Source organism: Periplaneta americana, chromosome 13, assembly GCF_040183065.1.
Source record: "Periplaneta americana isolate PAMFEO1 chromosome 13, P.americana_PAMFEO1_priV1, whole genome shotgun sequence".
Classification (NCBI taxonomy): Eukaryota; Metazoa; Arthropoda; class Insecta; order Blattodea; family Blattidae; genus Periplaneta; species Periplaneta americana.
In genome coordinates this window covers 110733912-110755417 of record NC_091129.1, presented here as the reverse complement: position 1 = coordinate 110755417, position 21506 = coordinate 110733912, and the positions used below count along the sequence as shown (strand labels likewise).

At 34.4% G+C, this 21506-nt stretch overlaps 2 protein-coding genes across 2 annotated transcripts in view; one reads left to right on the top strand and one right to left on the bottom strand.

Moving 5' to 3' along the window:
- Positions 1 to 1119: 1119 nt before the first annotated feature.
- Positions 1120 to 20459, bottom strand: sds22 (protein phosphatase 1 regulatory subunit sds22). The gene is made up of 8 exons (XM_069843838.1): positions 20278 to 20459; positions 18739 to 18837; positions 18598 to 18650; positions 16044 to 16240; positions 13311 to 13473; positions 8370 to 8486; positions 7455 to 7646; positions 1120 to 4826 (listed from the first exon to the last, which is right to left on the bottom strand). The coding sequence occupies exons 1-8, from the start codon at positions 20282 to 20284 to the stop codon at positions 4653 to 4655; spliced, it is 1002 nt and encodes a 333-aa protein (XP_069699939.1). The 5' UTR covers positions 20285 to 20459; the 3' UTR covers positions 1120 to 4652.
- A 46-nt stretch (positions 20460 to 20505) lies between these two features.
- The window catches only part of LOC138712258 (uncharacterized), a 14378-nt gene continuing 13377 nt past the window's right edge, over positions 20506 to 21506 (top strand). The window contains exon 1 of the mRNA XM_069843837.1: positions 20506 to 20637. The gene's annotated coding sequence lies outside the window, so the exon portion shown is untranslated. The remainder of the gene's footprint in view (positions 20638 to 21506) is intronic.

Below are 21506 nucleotides of genomic sequence, written 5' to 3'. Positions count from 1 at the left end.
TTTTCTGTAAATCGTTAGTTACTCTGCACTCTGTATATTACAGTTCCAGATCATAAAAGATTTTACTTAACAATACAAGGAACAGAATTATCACCAATGGCTCGTGAAGTTTATGAATGAAATGTCTCAGATATGAAAAATCAAAATGTCAAATATAAAGATTGAAATTTTGAAATAACAAATCATGAAAGATGAGAATATGCGACAAATTTGAATTCAAAAGAGCAGGAGGAATAAAAACAAGAGTTTTAAGATATTTCCACAGAGGGACGTCATTTTATGTCTGTAATTTATTCATCCAGCTTTTCTAATCTTGACTCAATTTTTGGTCCAGCTGCAGTCTAAAATTTATAATATGCATATTTTTAATTCAGGAAGAACTCTTCTTTTAAATTTTGCTTATTTAGTGACAGAAACGATATTTATTCTTTTCTATATATGCAATGCATATCTTATTCTAATATTTCAAGTAACGGAATCATGTCGCCCTCGGTAGCGCAGTTTGTATAGCGCTGGCCTTCTATCCTCAAGGTTGCGGGTTCGATCCCAGCCGAGGTCGATGGCATTTAAGTGTGTTTAAATGCGACAGGCTCATGTCAGTAGATTTACTGGCATGTAAAAGAACTCCTGCGGGACAAAAATGGACACCAGCGACGCTGATATAACCTCTGCAGTTGCGAGCATCATTAAATAAACCATAATTTAAAAAAACACAATCATAAAACACATTTTATAAAATACTATACAGTGTATTGATGCCACGATTATCTAGTTTTGTTTACAGCTCATCTATGAACATTTTTTTTTTTTTTTTACAAAATTGCATACATATATAAATGCAGATGTTATACAATAGACAATTTTATTTTCTACTTCTTTCTAATTGGTGTGAAATGATAAAAGACAAGGCTGGTCCATTAACTATAAGTATTACTTCCTTCCTACCAAATCAACACTATTAAACCCATTTTATTGCATTATCTGAAGGCTATAACGAACGTGTCTGAAGGTAACACACAAGCTTACATGTTAGAAAGGGAGAGTGGGAATGAGATTTCTTTCCATATCTGACTCATATCTGGAAAATGACCATGATACCCAAGATAAAAGCATTTAAAATAAACTGCAATAGAAGGGCTGTATTATTTAACATATAAACATAAAAATTTCACTAGAAGTGCTACATTTTCTAACATAAAAATAAGAAAAATTATTGCAATAGAAGAGCTACAAGTTTTTAACATTAAAAAACAAATAACTGCAATAAAACATAGAAGCACAAAGCGGTCCAGCTACCAAAAATTGGAAGCTGCTAACTTCCAGTTGCACAAACTGAAATGAGAAAGAAATGTCCATCTGTGGTCACTTGTGTACAGAGAGTAATGAGGAAAGGTATTTGGTGTTATTCTTGATATGTTTTATAACAGAAGAAAATTTGAAACCAGAGTATAATCTTAGACAAAAAATGACCGGACTGCCATATGCTAAGTTCCCTTTGGAAAACTTTGGTTGATTCCGTGAGAGCATAGATTTACACGTGAACAAATTTCTTATGCACGACTCCGCTCTTTTTTCTTTTGTTTTGTTTGCTTTTCCCGTCTGTTTATAGATCAAGTGTTATAACTAATCTATAACAAAGATATATTCAAGGGGTAAATTAAGTGAAAAATAAACATTCTTTCCCTAGTCATGTGAACAAGACACTGCCCGAAGTGGACTTAAGACAAATTCACACTACAGGAGATAGATCATTTTGTGTTGACTGTACATGTAGTAATAAATATGGATTTATAATTCAAATGATACTTCTTTCTTCTTGATACATGGCCTAACATTAGTGTTAACTAACGACATGAAATCCATTTTACATCTGCAGGCCATGATTATTCACATCATCTGTGATATCTAAAATTGTTCCTGCTTTCTGATAGAGTATACCACCACCTGTTACCCAATAGATGATGAATTTGCTTAGGACATCAAACGATGGTTTTGTAAAAGTCCTTTGTATGCCACACACTTAATGGAACATAAAATACTAAGCTTTATTTCCCTCTCAACGAAACTATATTTTGGCTTTTCCCTCTAAAAAATCCACTGACCATGGCTGGGTGTTAACACGAAATGCTTGCATCCAGAAGCAAGCAAGGCAATCATTAGACCACTAGGACAATACACGCAAGTGATACAGCACAAAAAATACATGTTAATCAAAGAGATATGAACACCACTCACAAAAAATATATACTAAACTATTTCTAGACTACGATTTCAAATTTTCCTCTCTAGACTAGCTTAAAGCAGTATAGAAATAATACATAAGTTTAAATGGCATGTTTGGTTCTGATAAGTCACACTGATGTTTTAAATAATTATGTAAACATTCCGTCACCAACTTATCTTTATTCAAGTGTAATGATTTTACATAAGAAGGTCCTTATAATCAACATTTAAATACATGTTTCTTATGTAAAATCATTACACTTGAATAAAGATAAGTTAGTGACCGAACATATTATACAATTATTTAAAACTGAAATGATACATGCTTTCTGCCCTCCTTGATCACATGTTTTGACGATATATGCATTTTGCAAGAGGGAAAATTCTGGGCAAATTGTTGGCAGCAGTTACAGTCTTCAGTATGATTACTTTGAAATTCCTCAATGCTTTCTTGAAAGGTAGGGAAACGTGTAAATGAAGATAATTAAAGTAGAACAATAAAAAATATAGGTCTAACAAAATACCACACATTAGAAACTGCAGAATAAAAGAGACAATGATAGGCTGGCCATAAACAAAGAATGCTAAACTTAATATTCTCGACAATAATTATGGATGGAATATGTAAAAAAAAAAAAAAAAAAAAAAAAAAAAGACCAAGGGCCAGGGAACAAGACCAAAGAAAACCTAGCATGGAAAAAGCATTGAGTAGCAGAGAAATACAGGTGGAATAATGAATAATAGAATAGAATGGATAGTCGTCATAAAACAAGACATACATCCTTAGTAGAGGAAGATTCAAAAGTCTTCATCCATTCTGATTAAAGAAAATCGTTATTATTTTTTATTGTTTCAGATTAGCCTAGAAGCATGCTCATAGTAGAAGAAAGGACAGTTAAAAGGATAGTTACGTTGTGAAGGAACATCTAAATCAAATTTTTCCGAAAAGAGGAAAGGGGCTGATCTAAATATATATTCTACACGTTTCTACAATTTAATTCCCTTATATTTCTTTACCTGGGGTTTCATAAAAAAAAACTCGTAGTAATAATTACCCGAAACATTGCTTCTACATCACAATTAAGGCAATTAAATCAAACATGCTGGAAGATGTTTCCAATGCAACTGTGGAAGCCTAAAAGCAGTATTTTAGAATGAAATGTGCTAAAAATGTAATGAGAAAACGAAGCTTATGTCGCACTCACTGAAGTTATTTCTTCTTTTATCGAAAAAAAAATAATGGAGATTTCTGTATCATTCAGTATTAAAAATTATGGTAGTTTTGTAATGCATATGGCATTTTTTTTTTCTTTTCTTTTAGGTGGCAATATAGAACTTGAAGATTGACATAAGTAAGACAAGATTCAGAAAAATGTACGACAACATCTTGCAATATAATATTATTACGTACTTAACATATCTTTACTTTCAATTTTTTTCTATATAATTCCCCTTCCACTTTCTCAAATAATTGGAAGTAAAAAGGTTACTATTTGAAAAAGAAGTAAAACTAGTTTCTTTTGTTTGCATCGGGGTATTGTATACAAGGGAGAAATTAGTCTCGATTATCAGTAATTGTTAAATGAAAAGCTTTGAAATAAAACACCTTCAATTATAATAGAGATTGAAACACATTTCACATTCTTAAAAGAGCCTTACATCATTTCATTCACTCCTAATTCAATTACTGCGCACTGAATGGAGTTTCTAGACCAATGTAGGACCCTTCGTAATATTTGAATCCATTTGAAACTCAGTTATGACTGGAAATGGACTTCACAGGTTTCGTTTCAGAGCTCCTCAAATGTTCATATGCTTTCATTCCTTCTTTAGTTAGAATGTGTAAGGTGTTTACTGTTTGTTCTTTTTACAGTTAAAAGTAGTAATTAACTCACGCTCACTCACTCAAAATTTGAAACAGAAAAACTGAATGAAAATAAGCACCAAAAAATTAATTTCACCACAAAATGATTTTTTACACATACGAGACATTGCATACAGACTCGACCACTGTGTGGTCATTTTCCTTCAGAAATAGACGAAAAAAATATTCTTTACACTGTTACATTTTTCCTAGTTGTAATAACTCTGTGTATACTCTGAAGGTGGCAGTCTACATCTTAGGAATATATTCTTCATAAGGTCACTACTGTCACTGCTTACTTCTAATATATTCTACAGAAACTGTTTTAAAAATTTGCTTCCAAAGAATTTGGTGAAGATATTCACATAAATACAGTATCTCAGTATGAGGTTTTGTTTACATCACATTGAAGTTCATAGAGCTTTGAAAAATAAATAAATCTGTGACTCCTGCGTTGAACCCTGTATGAAGGGAAGAGGGGAATAGGATATATTCAAGTTTAAAATGGAGAACACAGATAATTCAGGTGGGGATCATGCTACTCTTGTCTGGCGTTGCATCCTCTTCACCTGCATAGTGTCGCGTCAATCTGGGAGACCCAAGGAAGTGAGATCTTGATTTTGCGCCGGTAGTTTGGATCTTTGAAGACTGGATTGTGCTCCAGATAGATAGTAACTAGCTTCTTATTGCTATTCAAGGTTTCAATACTTGTCCAGTCATCCACGAGGTTGTCATTCATCTGCAATGTGCAGACATAAATCAATTAGAGTTGTTTTATAATTGCACAGACATTTATAAAAAATAATACAAAAATAATTTTGAAAATAATTTAAAATATGTTTCATCATATGCAGGCCTAAGAAAACCATCAGTATTTTAGCTAATCTTTCACATATAACATTGCTAGTTATATGTAAAAAAAAAACTAAAGTACAACAACATTCTAACTTAAGCCCAGCATGCTAGCATTGAGTCACTATGGCAGTTTAATCTCAAAGTGTGAAACATCTGATTACGAAATAATAGACTACTCTGCTTTGTTGGCTCATGTTAATATAATGTATTCAATTGAACGTGCTATATTTTTTAGGAATTCACCACTACCAAAACGACTCAAGTGCCAACTTTCCAGGCCACCAGAATAATCTAGAGGTAACAAACAGGACTCGTGCTTGGGCCTCGTCTCATCGAGATCCGAACATGCTTGGCCTCCATGCTCACCAATCTCAACTCATTGCACTTCTTTCTGTGGCCGCACTTAAAGTTGTTGTCTCCATCAGCAGATTCTGCACGGCTGTCAGACAAAAATTATGCCAGGAATTTGGAGCATATTCGGATCTCGATCAGAGAACAAGCTGTGGCCTATATTCAGGCAGGAGGTGGATTTTTACAGTTAATCTAAGGAAATGTAATCAGAAAATATCAGAACAATTCTAGAAAACAAACGACTGGAGTGTACTAGGATCATACCTGCAAGCCCTACTCGGAAACCAAGCATTTCCGAACCCACGTTGATATAATCATTTTTTTCTTCTATATGCATGAGGAATCCATACCTAAAGTTCTGCCCACTTTTTTTCGTTACACCTTGTATATACACATACGCGTATTTACTCGCGTAATTTTCCTCACTTTTTAAACAAAATTTCGAGACAAAATTCGAAGAGAAAGAAATTACGCGAAAACAACAAAATATATATCGGGTATAATGGTAATAAATAAAATTATATAGACCTACAAATCAAATCAAATCAAATCAAATCAAATCTTCTTCTTCTAATCAAATCAAATCAAATCAAATCTTCTTCTTCTTCTTCTCCTCCTCCTTCTTCTTCTTCTCCTTCTCCTCCTTCTTCCTCTTCCTCCTCCTCTTCTTCTTCTTCTTCTTCTTCTTCTTCTTTCAATAGTCCTCCTATTGGGGTCATCTAGTCCAGCGTTTCTCAACCTTTTTCAACCTGAGGACCAGTCAGATGTCTGAAATAATTCTACAGACCACTAACTTATATGGGCCTAATTTTTTACTTATGTATATATTATTAACATTTGGGACATATTGTACCATTAAAACATAATAAATCTAAAGCAGACCACAGGTGAGAAACGCTGATCTAGCCCATCAGGAACCTGGCATCCCAGTAGAGGTGTGAGATCTTGTTTTCCTTCTGCTATTTTCGATCAAGCTTTCTGCATTTTAAAAAATGTTGCTCGTTCATTGGATTCTGACTATTGTATGATAAGCATCCTGGTGAATACTGAATAACTGCGAATACATACACAATCTGAGTAATTATGGGCAGTTTCGCAGCTTTTCTTTGTACCACTGTTAGTTCTAACACCTGTAGCCTGATCTTGGCTGACCTTTGTTTATGGTGCTAATCTTTGTGCATATCAAAATTAACTTATGAATTATGTAAAGACAATTACCGAAAGTGCATATATTTTTTACCCCACTACTTTCATCAGACGAAGACTGCCGAGTTAGCTCTGTGGCAGCGCATCTGCCTCCAGACTAGCCAGCCTGGGTTCGATTTCCAGCAAGGTAAAAAATTTTCATGTAAAATTTCTACCTCAGGACTAGGAGAGATGGTGGTGCACAACTTCGAATCACTAAATTGTGCACCAATATGTCTGGGTTAAATCTTTACAAATCTCTACGCAGTGCATATGTCACTGTTGATAGTGATTCATCTGTCGGATGGGGACGTTATGCCTGGCAGTCCCCTTGGTGCTATTCGGCAGGAGTAGGCTATGTGTCGACACTGGGTTTCCCTTCTCCCTTCCTCACCTTCATCATCCTCACCAATTTCCTACACTACACTTACACGAACACTTACACATACTCAGCCTAGTACACGACATAACTCTTCACAGATACACATCATGCATAACGTGGCCTGCCGAAGTGGTGTGCAACTTGAAAATGGGTCACAGTCCCGCCATCTATTCGCAGTATGTGAAACCCGAATCACGCAAGTGAAGTGGGTAGGATTAGACACACGCACACACACATCAGACAATTTCAGACCATCTGTGTTGTCAAAGGGATCATCAGCGCTTTTCATTGTAGAAGGGATGGCTAATAATCTTGGTTTCCATAATGGTACGAATTTTTACGATATTTCGAATCTCTATTAAAGAGCCTCTTAAAAAAATGGGATGTCCAATTATTTGTTTGATATAAGGTGAAATTACACGAGGAAAATAGAATTCTGAGAAACTGCGTCCTCAAATCTTTAAGAAGGAAATTACGCGAGTAAATACGGTATATACAGCCTATATAATAAATATAACTAGTAATAACCTCGACATATTGGATGTAGTTTCCTTCACTGCATAACTACAGCACAGCTCATAAGTTTAATCTTACCCAAAACTCTTCCAACATTGCGAGGTGGTCCACATTCTCAATAACACGAATCTTGTTGTTTGCAAGATCCAGAGTAGTCATTTTCAAATTCTTGTCAAGCCCTTCAATTCTGGTGAGTCCATTCTCAGACAAGTACAACTGATCAAGTTCAGTCAGAGTCTCCAAGTTTTCAATCTTGGTCAACCGGTTGCACTGCAAGAGAGTACTTCAGGTAAGTTTATAACCAAGTAAGAAATTTAACTACAAAGACAATAACTGCATAATCTTAAGATTCTGGGAAACTTCAATATAAACCGTAGCCGCCACCACCACCCCCCACTGCCGCCATCACACCACCTTCAATGACATGACCAACATCATTATTCATCATGGTTTAGACCAGTCATATCAAGGACACGGACAAGGTTACAAACTGTTGCCTAACAAAGTGCACTTGGTGAGTGCTGTGGTTTGAATCAGCATAAGAAAAAAGCATCACTTAAGGGTATACGTTGTACAGGGAATAAGTTACTACAGTAATGTAAAGTTAAGACTGGACTATATAACCCTACTAGGATCATTTATTTATGAAATTTATGTTTCGACAATCACGTTAAATAATATTTCTTTGAAAGTATACTTGACAATAATTCTTAATAAAAATTATTTCACATTATAACACAAGCACTTTGAAATATTACTATATTGTGAATGACAGTATCCATTCGTAAATAAATGCGCAGTAGGCTATTATCCTGACATCTTTTTAAAGTTCATATATACTGATGAATTTTTCAAAATAAAACTAAAATAAATCAAATATCTTTTGTTTTTATACACATATACAAACATCTGGGTTTCTGAACCTTCAAAATGAATTGTAAATATTAAGTTAAGCTTGTATGTGACAAAACAGCCCCAAATTAAGCAATATACCTGCAGACTGAGAACATCTAGAGTTTTCAATGTCTCAAGGTTCTGGATTTTTGTAATCTTGTTTTTTCCAAGGTACAGGCACTTCAAATTGTCGAGTCCTTCCAAATTCTCTATTACCTGTAAATGAAAAAGTCGTGTTACAAATTCAATGCCTGCAAAGAGAGTGAAACCGATTTCAAAATTGTGTATTTATTTTGTAATTTATTTAGAAGATGTTTAGATTGAACTTTTGCCACAGTGATGGAAATGCTTAGAATATGATAATAGACAGTTCGGTAACTGGAAAAAGAGGACTGATGTCATCAGACATGAACAGATGTTACAATTTCCAAGAAGTGAAATGAATTCAAAGAGAAATTGTTCTTTAAGTGTTATACTTAAGGTCATCATACATTGTCGCCATTTGAAAACGTAGTGTAAACAGGACTATATAGCTCTCGTGAGTGTGTGTCATGAAGCACGAATAAAACACAGAAAATTTCAAATGTTGTGTTCAGGTGGACAAAAGTGCACTGAAACATTCTTAATGAGGAAGAAATTGTACAGAGATAATAATCCGTCTCGTATATGTGTTTCTGAGTTGCCTGGAGAAGGATCATCTGAAAAGGAGAATCCAAATTCAGCAAAAACCATTTCAACATCGGAGTTAATTCAAAGAATGTGAAAAATAGGCACCAACAACTGATGTGCAATACTCTGAATGATTTCAGAGAACCTGTGCATTAATAAAGAAATCATTCCACTAATAAGTCAGGATTTGAAAAAAAAAAAAAAAAATAGATCTGTGTTCCGGAGAAAGTAAAAAAAATATATTGTCACTTAAGAGTGCAAATACTCATCATCATTATCATAGCACTACAGTCCAGAGTGGACCTTGGCTTCTCTCACAACAGCTCTCCACTTCACTCTGTCCCTAGCCACAGTCCTCCAAGTCCTTACTCTCAGGCTTGTAATACATCGTCCATCCACCTCTTCTTCGGTCTTCCTCTCCTTCTTTCTCCCTCCATTCTTGTTTTCATTATCATCTTACAATGCCTTCCCTCCTCCATTCTTACTACATGTCCTAACCATCTCAGCCTAATAGATTTAATAAAGCTCACTATATTCTCGCCTTCCAATAGCTGATCAATCTATTTATATGTTCTTTTTCTCCAATCTCCCCTATCATATACTGGACCATAAATCCTACGTAAAATTTTTCTTTCAAAGATGTGAAGGCTATTCTCATCTTCCAGTTTCATTGTCTATGTTTCTGCTCCATAACTACTGGGCGAATGAGTGTTTCATATAGTTTAAGTTTAGTTCCTTTAGATAACATTCCTGATGTGAACATGTGTGAGAACGAGAAATAAGTTCTATTTCCATACATTATTCTTTTATGAATTTCATTCTCCATTTTATTTTCATTATTGATAGACGACCCAAGGTATGTGAATTCTTGAACACTTTCGAAATTATAATTCTCCATTTCAAAATTTACTAGTCTTTCATTTCTTTTTATCCACTCTCATATAATGTTTTTTCTTCGTTTACTTTTAAGCCAATCTGTTTGCCTTCATTATCTAAAATCCTAAACAACTCTTTTAAATCGAAGATGTTCTGTCCTACAATCACAATATCATCAGTAAACCCATAAACTTGCCTGGATTTGCATGCAATTGTTCCTGTAACTTCCATTTTACTAATTATTTCATGTAATACTAAATTAAAAAGAGTAGTAGATAAAATATCACCTTGTCTTACTCCAGAGCTTATTGTAAATGTGTTCGTAATTTGATTGCCTACTATTACTTTGGCCGATGTCTTATCTAATATCATTTTAATCAGGGATATCAATTTCCAAAGTATTCCGAACTCTTCAAGAATAATATAGATTTCATTTCTATCTGGGCTATCAAAGGCTTGTTGGAAGTCAATGAATAGTAAATGCACATCCACCTTATACACGTAACACTTTTCCAAAGTTCTCCTTAAGTTGTGAATTTGATCTATTGTACTTCTGTTGGGCCTAAAACAGCACTGGTATTCTCCTAATATTTCCTCAAAGTATACTTTTAATCTTTGTGCTAAAATTGAAGATAAGATTTTGTATGTAGTATTTAAAAGCATTATTCCTCTAAAATTTTTGCACAGTGTTTTGTCTCCCTTTTTATAAATAGAGGAGATGAGCCCAACATACCATTCTTTTGGGATTTGTTCTTCCCAAATATAAAATAATAATTTATGTCTTTCTAATAGTAATAAATTCCCTCCATTCTTTATTAATTCTACTGCAATAGAATCTTCGCCTGGAGTTTTATTATTTTTCATTTTTGCTATGGGGGCTTCAGTTTCTTCTATTCTAGGGAGATCTATCTTAGACTGCGCTGATAAATATATTGGACCAAAAGGTGTGCAATCTTCTTCTAAGTCTTTATTCAATAATTCTTGATAATATTCAACCCGTGTCTTATGTGTGAATATTATTCTTGTAGTTAATATCATAATTATAATATTTTTAATATCTGAATGTAGTTTACTTATTGAACCAACTGCTAAACTGCTAAACAAAAAACGGACTTAATTTGTTCTTCTTCACTTAATAGGTTACCTTCCTTATCCTTGCATAAAATTAACTTAGACTGAAATCCTTTTCCCATTTTTCTGGTCTCTTGATAAAATAATCTACTTTCATTTTTTCCATTAGCTTCCTCTATTCTATTTAATTTTTCCTATAACAGTTTTTCTCTTTTCTTTTGCCTACATATTTTTTAAGCTTTCCTTCTACTGTCTTTGTATATTTCACAGTTCCTTCTAGTTTCCCTCTGTAGCATTATCTGTCGACATCTATTCTTCTCATTGACAGCTTTCTTACATTCTTCATCATACCAGTTCACTTTCTTCTCTGTTTCTTTTCCCCCAACACCTGTTCACTGGTTGAGATAATCGCATCTTTTATACTCTTCCATTTACTTACAATGTCTTCCTTAACTTCATTTTCTTCCAATTCTACTTCTAACTTCCATTGATATTCTCTTCTTATATCTGGATCTTGAAGTTTCCCTACATCCCATCTTTTCCTCCTTTGTTCATTTTTCTTCATGACATTAGAAATTATATATCTCATTCTGGCTCTAACAAGAAAATGGTCAGAATCGCAATTAGGTCCTCTGCATGATAGTGCAAATACTCATAACCCTCAAAATGTTCGAAACTGAGTTTGTCTAAGTCATGTGCATCTACCTGCAAAATCTCGTAAACCACTGTTTAATATTAATCACCGAAGAGTAAACATTTCAATACCACGTAAGCTGACAATTAATAGCGATATGGAACAGTTTTTTTCGTTCTCCTATAAAATTATGATTTTGTGGGGCACGAGCATTTGCACCTTATGCGACGATATATATTTTTTTAATTTGTACTTTTGTATTAAATATTGTTTACTCAATTATTTATTTTCTGTTTATGAAGGTGCAATAGATTTATCTTTTTTTTTTGGTTTCTATAATTCGTAACAACAGCTCCGAGAAGAACACTATAGGGAATTTACTGAGGCCACTGAAATAAATATAATCTAGCTTTCTGAATTTTATTGTAATGGTCACGAAACGTGATACTGTATTTCCAATAAAGCACGGAACAATGTGACAGAGCAGAAGACAACAAAATCTTTCAAAGTAAAGAAACTTTGCCAAGTAAGATAAAACAAATAAAACCATTGTTAATTACTATGTACAACATAAGGGGAATTGTGTACAAAGAATCTGTATGCAGTGACCAGACATTTACTGCTGCCTACTATCTGGACATTTTGAAATATTGCTTCAGAAAATCCATCATACTATGGTCTCAGTATCGACAAAAAAGCAGTTTGTTCCTGTTGTATGATAACATATAAGCATTAGGGCTCTGAATGTTCGGAACTTTCTGGCCACTAAACAGTATGTGCTGTTGCATCCACCATATTCTTCAGATTTAGCACCATGTGACTTTCTTTTGTCCTCAAAACTGAAAGCACCACAGGCTGTTATTTTCATGATGTGAGCATTATTCAAAGGAACGAAATAACTTAATAGAAATTCAACAACAGCCTTCCAGTTACTACACGAAATAGTGAGTATGTATGTGTGCAGGAATCCATGTTCATATTATTCATACAATAGATAATTTTTCTTCAGGAGTAATCCCGTTTTCCAGTCACCGCACTATGTAAATATTCAAAGAAAGAGACAGATTCTACAACTTATTTATAATATATGATATTGTATAAAAGCAGGCAATTTCACTTTATGAAAGTGAAAATTCATTAAAATAAAATGGGAAATTACCATTCAGTTTCTTTTAGGTATATTACTATTTGACATACAATACTACTCAAAATTTGTCTGAATATCACAGACGTAATTAAAAATAAATGTTTGATTTAATAAATAAAATATATGGGTAAAAGCTCCTGTTTTAAGGCATCTGTATATTTTATGGTTAACATTTGAATGACTAGTGATGAATTCAGAAAATGTTTCAGGAGAGAAATTTCCCTCACTCAAAACTCAAAATTCCCTGCTCCCTCTCCCTTTCTCAGATGGTTCATTTGAACTATTCTTACTTTAGAAATTAAAGAAAAGATAGTCTATTTGTGATAAGTTTAAATTGAAAAAAATGAATTAAAACACCAGAATTTCCTTTTTCTCAGTCATACATAAATCAGTAGAAACAATATTGGCTCTCTTTCATAGAAGACAATCTCTCTTACACACTGTTATTTTACTCAATTGTTTAACTTTAAAATATCCTTCGGCTTATTTACTTCATTCCAACACCCCCAATGTTTTAATCCCACTACCCCCTTGAAGAAAAAGTCTCAAACCATCTTCACTCACTCTGATATTTTGAGGTAGGTTTTCTCAAATGTCTTTCATATGAAATACAAGATAACAAATCAGGAATGGAAAAACTTGCCCGGATTTTGTTGTCCCCAAGCTCCAATAGTGTCAGTTTCTTGAGATGATTCACATTCTCAATGCGTGATATCTTGTTGGCACACAAAAACAGCTTCTCCAAGTTGTGAAGGTTCTCCAGTCCTTTGATTTCACGAATCCGATTGAAGGACAAATCAAGGATTCTAGAAAATTGTCCAATATTAAGCTACAATAAGTGATACAAGGCGATACCTGCTGATTTTTTTTTTTTTGCTAAATTCCTAATTACATTAAGTAATAATGAAACAGAGCATCTATAAGATGTGAAGTTTTCTAATTTTAAAATTATGCCTTATGACCTTTTTCTTCCTCACAAGAATAGTTTTCCCTACTGTTATAAGTGAATGCTCCTCCAAAATCATTATTAGGACAAATGAACGAAAAAGCTATCATGTCAGTATTTTCAAAACAATATATATATATATATATATTGCAAAAGAAAAACTTATTTTTTATCATAACAATAAAGTCAGACAGAAGAGGGATTAATTGCCAGAAACAACAAAGACAATAAAGCATCACTGTCTAACTTAAAAATGAATGTCACAAATTTAACTCAATACTTTTCATTATACTTCTAAGGTTTTTCGTAATATTATGTTAAATATTTCGGTACTGTTTTAGTTTATTTTGTTGAACTATTGTTCAAAAGACAAACACGACCGAAATCATTAAATATGCACCCAAAGTGGATAGTAAACTTAAGGCATTTGACTTCATTTATATATTGTACAGTTTACATAGATATGATATAATTAATTTTGCATAAATTACACAAAATAGCTGTAGATAAATTGTAATCTTTTCTAATATTATTTTTATATTTACAAAAATTAGAATATAAAAGTGATATAAATATTAAAATTATATTAGTGGTTTATTAAGGGATGGAAGAACAAATTCCTCCTTTTTCACTCTACACCTTTAGAGAATTCTTCAGTAGTTCACTCACAAGTAACAAATAATCCTCTTAATGACAAGGAGTTGTTCAACTATTATATACCACACCAACAGAGAGCTTTCAAAACTTAGAAAACTAGCAACAAAAAGTACTGGTAGAAATAATTTTGTATGTAGTGACTAATTTCTCTTAGCAGAGAGTTTCTTCATTGATATTAACGCGACCATTTCATGTATTAGTTTAGTAATGCAAAAATTACAAAGGAAATCTTGATTGAAACTAACTTGCCAGCTTTTTAGTTATTAGAGATGCTGAAAATGTCCATTTCAGCAAAAATCTCGGAATCTACCTTTTTTGCAACATCACAATACTTTCTCTTCGTACTTTAAATAATGATAAAATAAAAGAAAAAAGAAAAACGAGAACTGTACTGCTCACACTGTTTAAAAAATAGTATTTGCATACTGGTACACTGAAAAATTTATAGTGAAAACCAATAATTATTCTATTAAAAATTTAAACAATATAATCTAAAAAATTATAATTTCCTTCGTTCAGGCTTCTCTCCCTGCCAGCAATTTACTCGTAAGCTTCAGTATTAATGGATGTAAGGCAGGTATTATTAGTACAGAATGTAAGATCAAATGATTGTAATCTGCGCATAGTCATGTTACGAAAATGAGATACAGTCATCAGCAACTCAATACAGAAAGTGTTGCAGAATGTTTCCATATCCTTCAGTTTCTGATAACATTAACAATATTTGAGGGTCGGCCTGTAAGGGAAGGGGATGCAGTCTCAGGCTGAAATTTTATGTGTATTCAACATTGTCTCCTTGCACTTTGTAAAAAAAGAGTATTCCCACAAGTCTGTAAGTATGTAGGCCTACTTTGCAATGCTTCCAGTGCCTATAGTCATAGGTTATTGTTGGAGAAAGAGAAAGAGAGAAAAAATCTTCCTTCCGGAAGTAGGCAGGTTACAATTACCATACAGAGCGTTTGAGCCAAGATGTATCCCAATACCATGAAAATTGGTTAGAGGGCGGAAATGATACAAGTTCCGGCATTGTGCCTCTCGCTAATTATGGCAGATTCCCACAACTCTCAAGTCAATATTCAATGCATCTCTGTTGTGCGAGTTTGTGTTGTGATGTACAGTGTAGTACAACGTATTTTTATATGCAAGACTTCGTGAAATATATGTGGAGAATGTGTTGCCGTAAATTCAGACATTGTTTCTCTGATGGTCCTGTGCCAAATAAGGAAACAATATAGACTCGTAAAGAAATTTAACGAGACAGGCTCGGTTCAAAATAAGAAGCGTCGAGTGAATAAACGGGTCTTAACTGAGAAAACATTAGATGAAATAGGTTTTCGAATGAAGCCCTCAGAAATCTTTGCGCAGATTAGCCCAGGAAGTAGGGGTGTCAAAAACCTCAGTTCAACACACAACTAAATTGTTGAAGTTGAAACAGTACAAAATCAGTGTAGTGCATCATATAAGTGAAAATAAACTACAGAAAGTGTCCGTAATGCGCTGAAGAGATGTCAAGCATGCTTCAATGCCGAAGGTCACAATCTCCAGCAATTAGTACAATAAAGTAAGCCTTTTATTTCAGTATTATGAGTTTTATTTTGCTGCAAATTACGGTCACCGTTTGGTAGGAGACAGGCGATCTGTATAGCACGCAGAGGCCGGGCAGCCACCAGTAGTTAGTGGATATCTTGGCTCGAACGATCTGTAGTTGATTAATAAATAAATATATGAGAGACAGAGAAAACCTAGTCAGTGATAATGTTTTGTTGTCCTCACTCCAGATTCACGAGGCTGTCCAGATTCTCTATGCAAGTGATCTGGTTGTCATACAGCTCCAGTTCTCGTAGTGTCACCAAAGTCTCCAGATTCTCAATCTTCTTAATGAAATTCCACCGGAAGTAGAGGCGCTCCACCTTGGTGAGTGGCTCCAAGTTCTCTAGCTTCCCAATCCTCTGGTGATTCATGTCCAGCTCCTGAATATTATTACATCAGACCAATAAAGAACAAAATTCCTAATTCAATAAATGACGATGTATGTATGGAATAACAAATTAAAGAAGTTGAATTAGACAGCCTTGATGCTAGTCTTCTGCGTTCAGGCTGCAACTGAGTGGTTGGCCAGAATAAGGCTGTACCATCATTCTCTTGTGTATGCATTAAGCATGGAACATGGTTGTTTGTGAAGCCCTCTATATGTTGGCACCAGTGTTTTATCACTAGGGGAATTTATTACACTTCACTTTACCCTAGTGTGTACATTCCAGTGAGTAATGATAAATAAAATAAGTACTTCCTAAACCAATAAACCTGATTTACCAAAAAAACAAACATTTTGCTGGTTACAACCATGTTCTGGCTAGCCATTCAATTGATGCCTAGTCGAAAAACCTAACACAGACATCAATTTAACAATTTTTTTATTTGGAAAAATAGTTGACAGTGTATGTCTATAACCCAAGAGTGTCAAAATCAAACACTACAACTAACTGCACTAGAATAACAAATTTTTCCCGTTCCCCACCTGTCCTTGTAAAGCATGTTTTTAATCATTTATTTAACAACACTGTAAGTTATCAACTACAAGATTATCCAGCATTGGTGAGATAGTGAAATGGTATTTGACGAGATGAGCATGAAAATTAGTCACGGAATTACCTGACACTTGCCTTACAGTTAAGGAGAACTCAGGAAAAGGACCTAACCAGATACATGACTGAAGCAGAATTCGATCCCGCACCTGAACATAATCTCGGACGTGTCCCACTCAGTATTCTGATACTATGCTAGTGGCCGTAAATCATGTTCAAGAGACATAACTGTCATGAATAAGATTTTACTAATTTCAATTTTTGAAGATCTTTTTACTGAAGCTAATATGATAGGAACAAGAAATTCTAATGCAATATACAGACTGAGATATACTTCAAACAAATTATTATCTGTTATATATTATAGCGATTCATAAACACATCAATTTCGTGGTACACATTCTCAGCTCTTTAATATTTTCTTCTATTTATGTTGAAGTTCTATAAATCATTATACTATTACGTAACTAGTTCTAGTTGTTGTTTGAATGACTGTTATACAGTGATTCATCATCAATTTTCTAAATTAAGAGATGAAACACTCTCACTATTTTGCAAACTACTACATTCTTACTTCAAGTATTTTCAACACTGACCAATTTGCATATACCTGTAAGTCTATATAGAAGTATTTTATACATATTATTGCATCTAATATGCGCCACTTCATTCGTAGTAACAACACTGATAAATCATATATAAGCCTACTGTTTATTGGTACTCATTTTGAATAATTTCAAGGGAAAAATTGTTCCGGGGCTGGGTATCGATCCCGGGACCTCTAGTTGAACGTACCAGTGCTCTCCCAACTGAGCTACCCGGGAACTCCACCCAACACCGTCTTAACTTTTCCCTTTATATCCACACAACTCGCGTGGGCTGACGAAACGCCAGAGACCCACATCGAGTGCACACAATCTCTGTGTGGCTTAGAATTGTGGTTTTCTGTTAACGTACACAGTGACGTATATATTATGCAAATCTAGTCTTTCAGGTGAAGCTCCCTGTAAAGCAGATTTGAATAATTTCAAGGGAAAAATTGTTCCGGGGCCGGGTATCGCGTCCGGGACCTCTGGTTGAACGTACCAGCACTCTGCCAACTGAGCTACCTGGGAACTCCACTCGACACCGTCTCAACTTTTCCCTTTATATCCACATAACTCGCGTGGGCTGACGAAACGCCAGATAATCATTTTATTTGTACTGGAGTTGTGAAGATCCATAGTAGCCTACAATTGAAAATCTTGATTAAAATAATAAATACTATGAATGTAAAGAAAGAGCAAGAAAAGTAAAGATAAAAGAGGGAATTTAAAACCGCAATGGAAAGCGAGATACCTACAATATGTAACGAGATATCCTATAATAAATCTTATAAAACTGAACACAAACTTGACCAAAAATTAATTTCCACGGATTTAATTCCAGAAACGTTATTATTGTATATTAAAAATCGTTTCGTTTATCTTGTAAGTTAATATTAATATTTAAGAAATGTAATACCAATAAACTTAAGACAACATAAAAAAAACTATAATGTAGGCTAATTTAATCTCTTTTAACTTTCATTTCAAGTATATGATTAATTCATCATTACTTTCCAGAAATATATGTATGGATTTTTTTCACACTGCAAAAGGGTAAATAGGCCTACCCGGTGAAATCTACTACAACCTGAAGATTATTTCGTTGCGATCAAATGGAGGGCAATTCAATCTAAAGCAATAGGTGATATTACATACGTCAGTATCAGGATCCACTATCAAGATCTCCTTAGGTTTATCATCTTCTTCACCTGCAATGTAAGATGTCAGTAAGTAAACAAACAAAAAGTACTACAGGTCTATACCATAATTAGTCAATTCAACCCCGGCTTTACTTACGATCATCAGCTTCCTCCATGCTGGGACAGGTATCAACACTAACTGATGACTGGAGTCCTGGATTTGTCTCTCCTTTGCTGGCATCATCTGCGGAGGACTCTATAAAAACGCATACATATTTCAAAGCATATTTTACACTAGGAAAGATATAATTCTACAAGTAATTCTCAAGAAGAAGTACACCAAAGGAAGCACATCTCCCTCCATACTAATTACAAAAATAACACGCGAGAGGTCCTAAACGAATTACTAGTGAAATTATCCACTTCATTAGTAGTTGGACCTCTCGCGTGTTATACAATAGAACCCCACTAGTCCTAGTCCCACTAATGCGAAATTTCGGATAATCCGAACATGCAAAAAAAAAAAAAAAAAAGAGAGAAAGAAAGAGAGAGAAAAGAGGAAGGAAAAAGAAGAGTATTTCAACTCAAACTCAATCAATTTAATACTATACAATATTTAGAAACTAAAAATATGAACATATAATACAACTTACTTAGACCAATCTTTGATATCACCCCAGATCACACACAGGACTGGTGTCTGATTTTCTTGTCGTTATGGATTAGGTAAGTTGAATGAGGGGATATATAAGCGACATGAGGCCGAGATATGTGACAAGGTTACTGGGTAAGTTACGAGAATATCTTAGTGACGTAAAGCCGAGGAATGTGAAAAGGTTTCAATGATGTATGTGTTTTCTCTCCCATGTATATGGGGAGATATCGAAGTTTCACTCTTAATTTATCATTAGTGAAAGAATTAGACCTCGAAACTAAACAAATCGGTAGACAGTGGAAGATAGGGAGGGTATAGAGCGTGGTTTCCTTGCTTGCATTTGTCCCCCCCTTGACCCGAAATTTCGATAATCTGAATAGGCCCCAGTCCCAATTAGTTCGGACTATCGGGGTTCTCGATATGTCAGAGAAAGAAACAAATTGTTTGTATGCATCTGAAGTCTGATTTCTTGGTATCATTTGTGAGGTTCAGACCTGTCTTCGGACAGTCGACTAAATAACATCGGGGTTCTACTGTATTGATAAATATAGTGGGAAGAGAGATGTGCCTCCTTTGGTGTAGTTCTTCTGGAGAATTACTCACTCCGACATACTTTTTTTTTTCCTTGTCACATTTATAAATAAACCTGAATAAAGTATAGGTCTACCATAACTTATAATTACGAATTTTTTTACATATACATTTTGGAACAGCTTTAATGAGCCACAGTAATAAGCTTAAACCGTTTTTGATCCTCGATACAATAACAAATTTTTACTCTCTCCGATTGCATTTTTGGTTCAAGAAAAATACTCGTCTTTTATTCATTCATATATAGTGCCAGACATACGTAACAACTGTGACTCACTAATGGATCTTCCAACTTTATCTTCAAAATATTATTATACAGAACCGATTCTATTGTTAAAACTATATTTTCAGACAAATACCAGTCAGGTTAGAGTTACACTAAAATACAAACTGTGGGATTTGTGTCTATCTTATTTTAAATAATTTATATACAATTCCTGTTTCAGTTACCTGCCATCTTTTTAACCCGTTTCACAGCAATCACACTCACATTCACTATATTTATGACTCACAGAAAGTTAAACTGATTTCATAACAGCGATGAAATATAGCTTCACCTATTTAACCCTATTGGGTTGACGTTTTTAACGATTGGGATATCAACAAAATTGTCCCACAGAGTAGATCAGTGAAGGTATCTTCACAAGATAATATTGGCTCTCATGTCTCCCAGAAGGCAGTGGGTGCAGTGCGTAAAATATGAAATTTCATGATGTAGTGTGTGTGAAGTTTGGATCCTTACTGCAGACATTAAGTAATAGCATGATCTGTTTATTAAACGCTATTGATTGAATAAAGCAGATTCAAAAGGTAATGGGTTCGGCACTTAAAATCTATGTGAAAGATGCATATCATTTGCTACATCCGAGCCAGGTGTCCGTACGTTTGTTATAGGTTATGAATTAATCTTTGCTAAGTTATGACTTTGAATACACATTGAAGTCTGAAGAATGTTACTTAATAAATATACCCTTTTCGCTATACTGGAGAATTAGCACGGTCACTTTGAACCGTGCCGTTACGTTTAGCACCAAATTTAAGTAAATACACAATGTCACCAACATAAGAACGTGACGTTGGTGTGTGGCGTAGTTGGCGGGAGAAATGTTTTCTCTCTCTGTCTACCTCCTTCGTTCTGAACATTATTGAGAGATAGCACCACTGTTAGCGACAATGTGTATTTGCGTAAATATTGCGAGTAAATTATGACGAGTGCCTTAGATGAGAGGCTCGGGACAGAAACAGTTTTGCTGTAGCGCATGCGCGGACCTCTCATGCAGTGGGAGCGTGATCCTTACTTGAATTTATTTTTGCGTGTACTTGCAGATTAAATGATTGAGATCCCTTCTTGCTCCGGTTACAGGCCTTGCATTTACGAAGGTTATGTTATGTTATGTTAGGTTAGCTTAGCTTAGATTAGGTTAGGTTAGCTTAAATTAGCTTTGGTTAGGTTAGATTAGTTTTGGTTAGGTTAGCTTAGCTTTGGTTAGGTTAGGTTAGCTTTGGTTAGGTTAGCTTTGGTTAGGTTAGCTTAGGTTAGGTTAAATTAGCTTTGGTTAGGTTAGATTAGTTTTGGTTAGGTTAGCTTAGCTTTGGTTAGGTTAGGTTAGGTTAGGTTAGCTTTGGTTAGGTTAGGTTAGCTTTATTTGGTTCGTCCATGTAGTAGTTAAAATTATATA

Coding starts and splice junctions, on each gene's coding strand:
- sds22 (XM_069843838.1), bottom strand. Junction 8,487..13,310: donor TTGGGGACAACAAAATCCGG/GCAAGTTTTTCC, acceptor TTTCATTTACAG/GTAATAGAGAATTTGGAAGG. Junction 7,647..8,369: donor TAGATGTTCTCAGTCTGCAG/GTATATTGCTTA, acceptor ACTCTCTTGCAG/TGCAACCGGTTGACCAAGAT.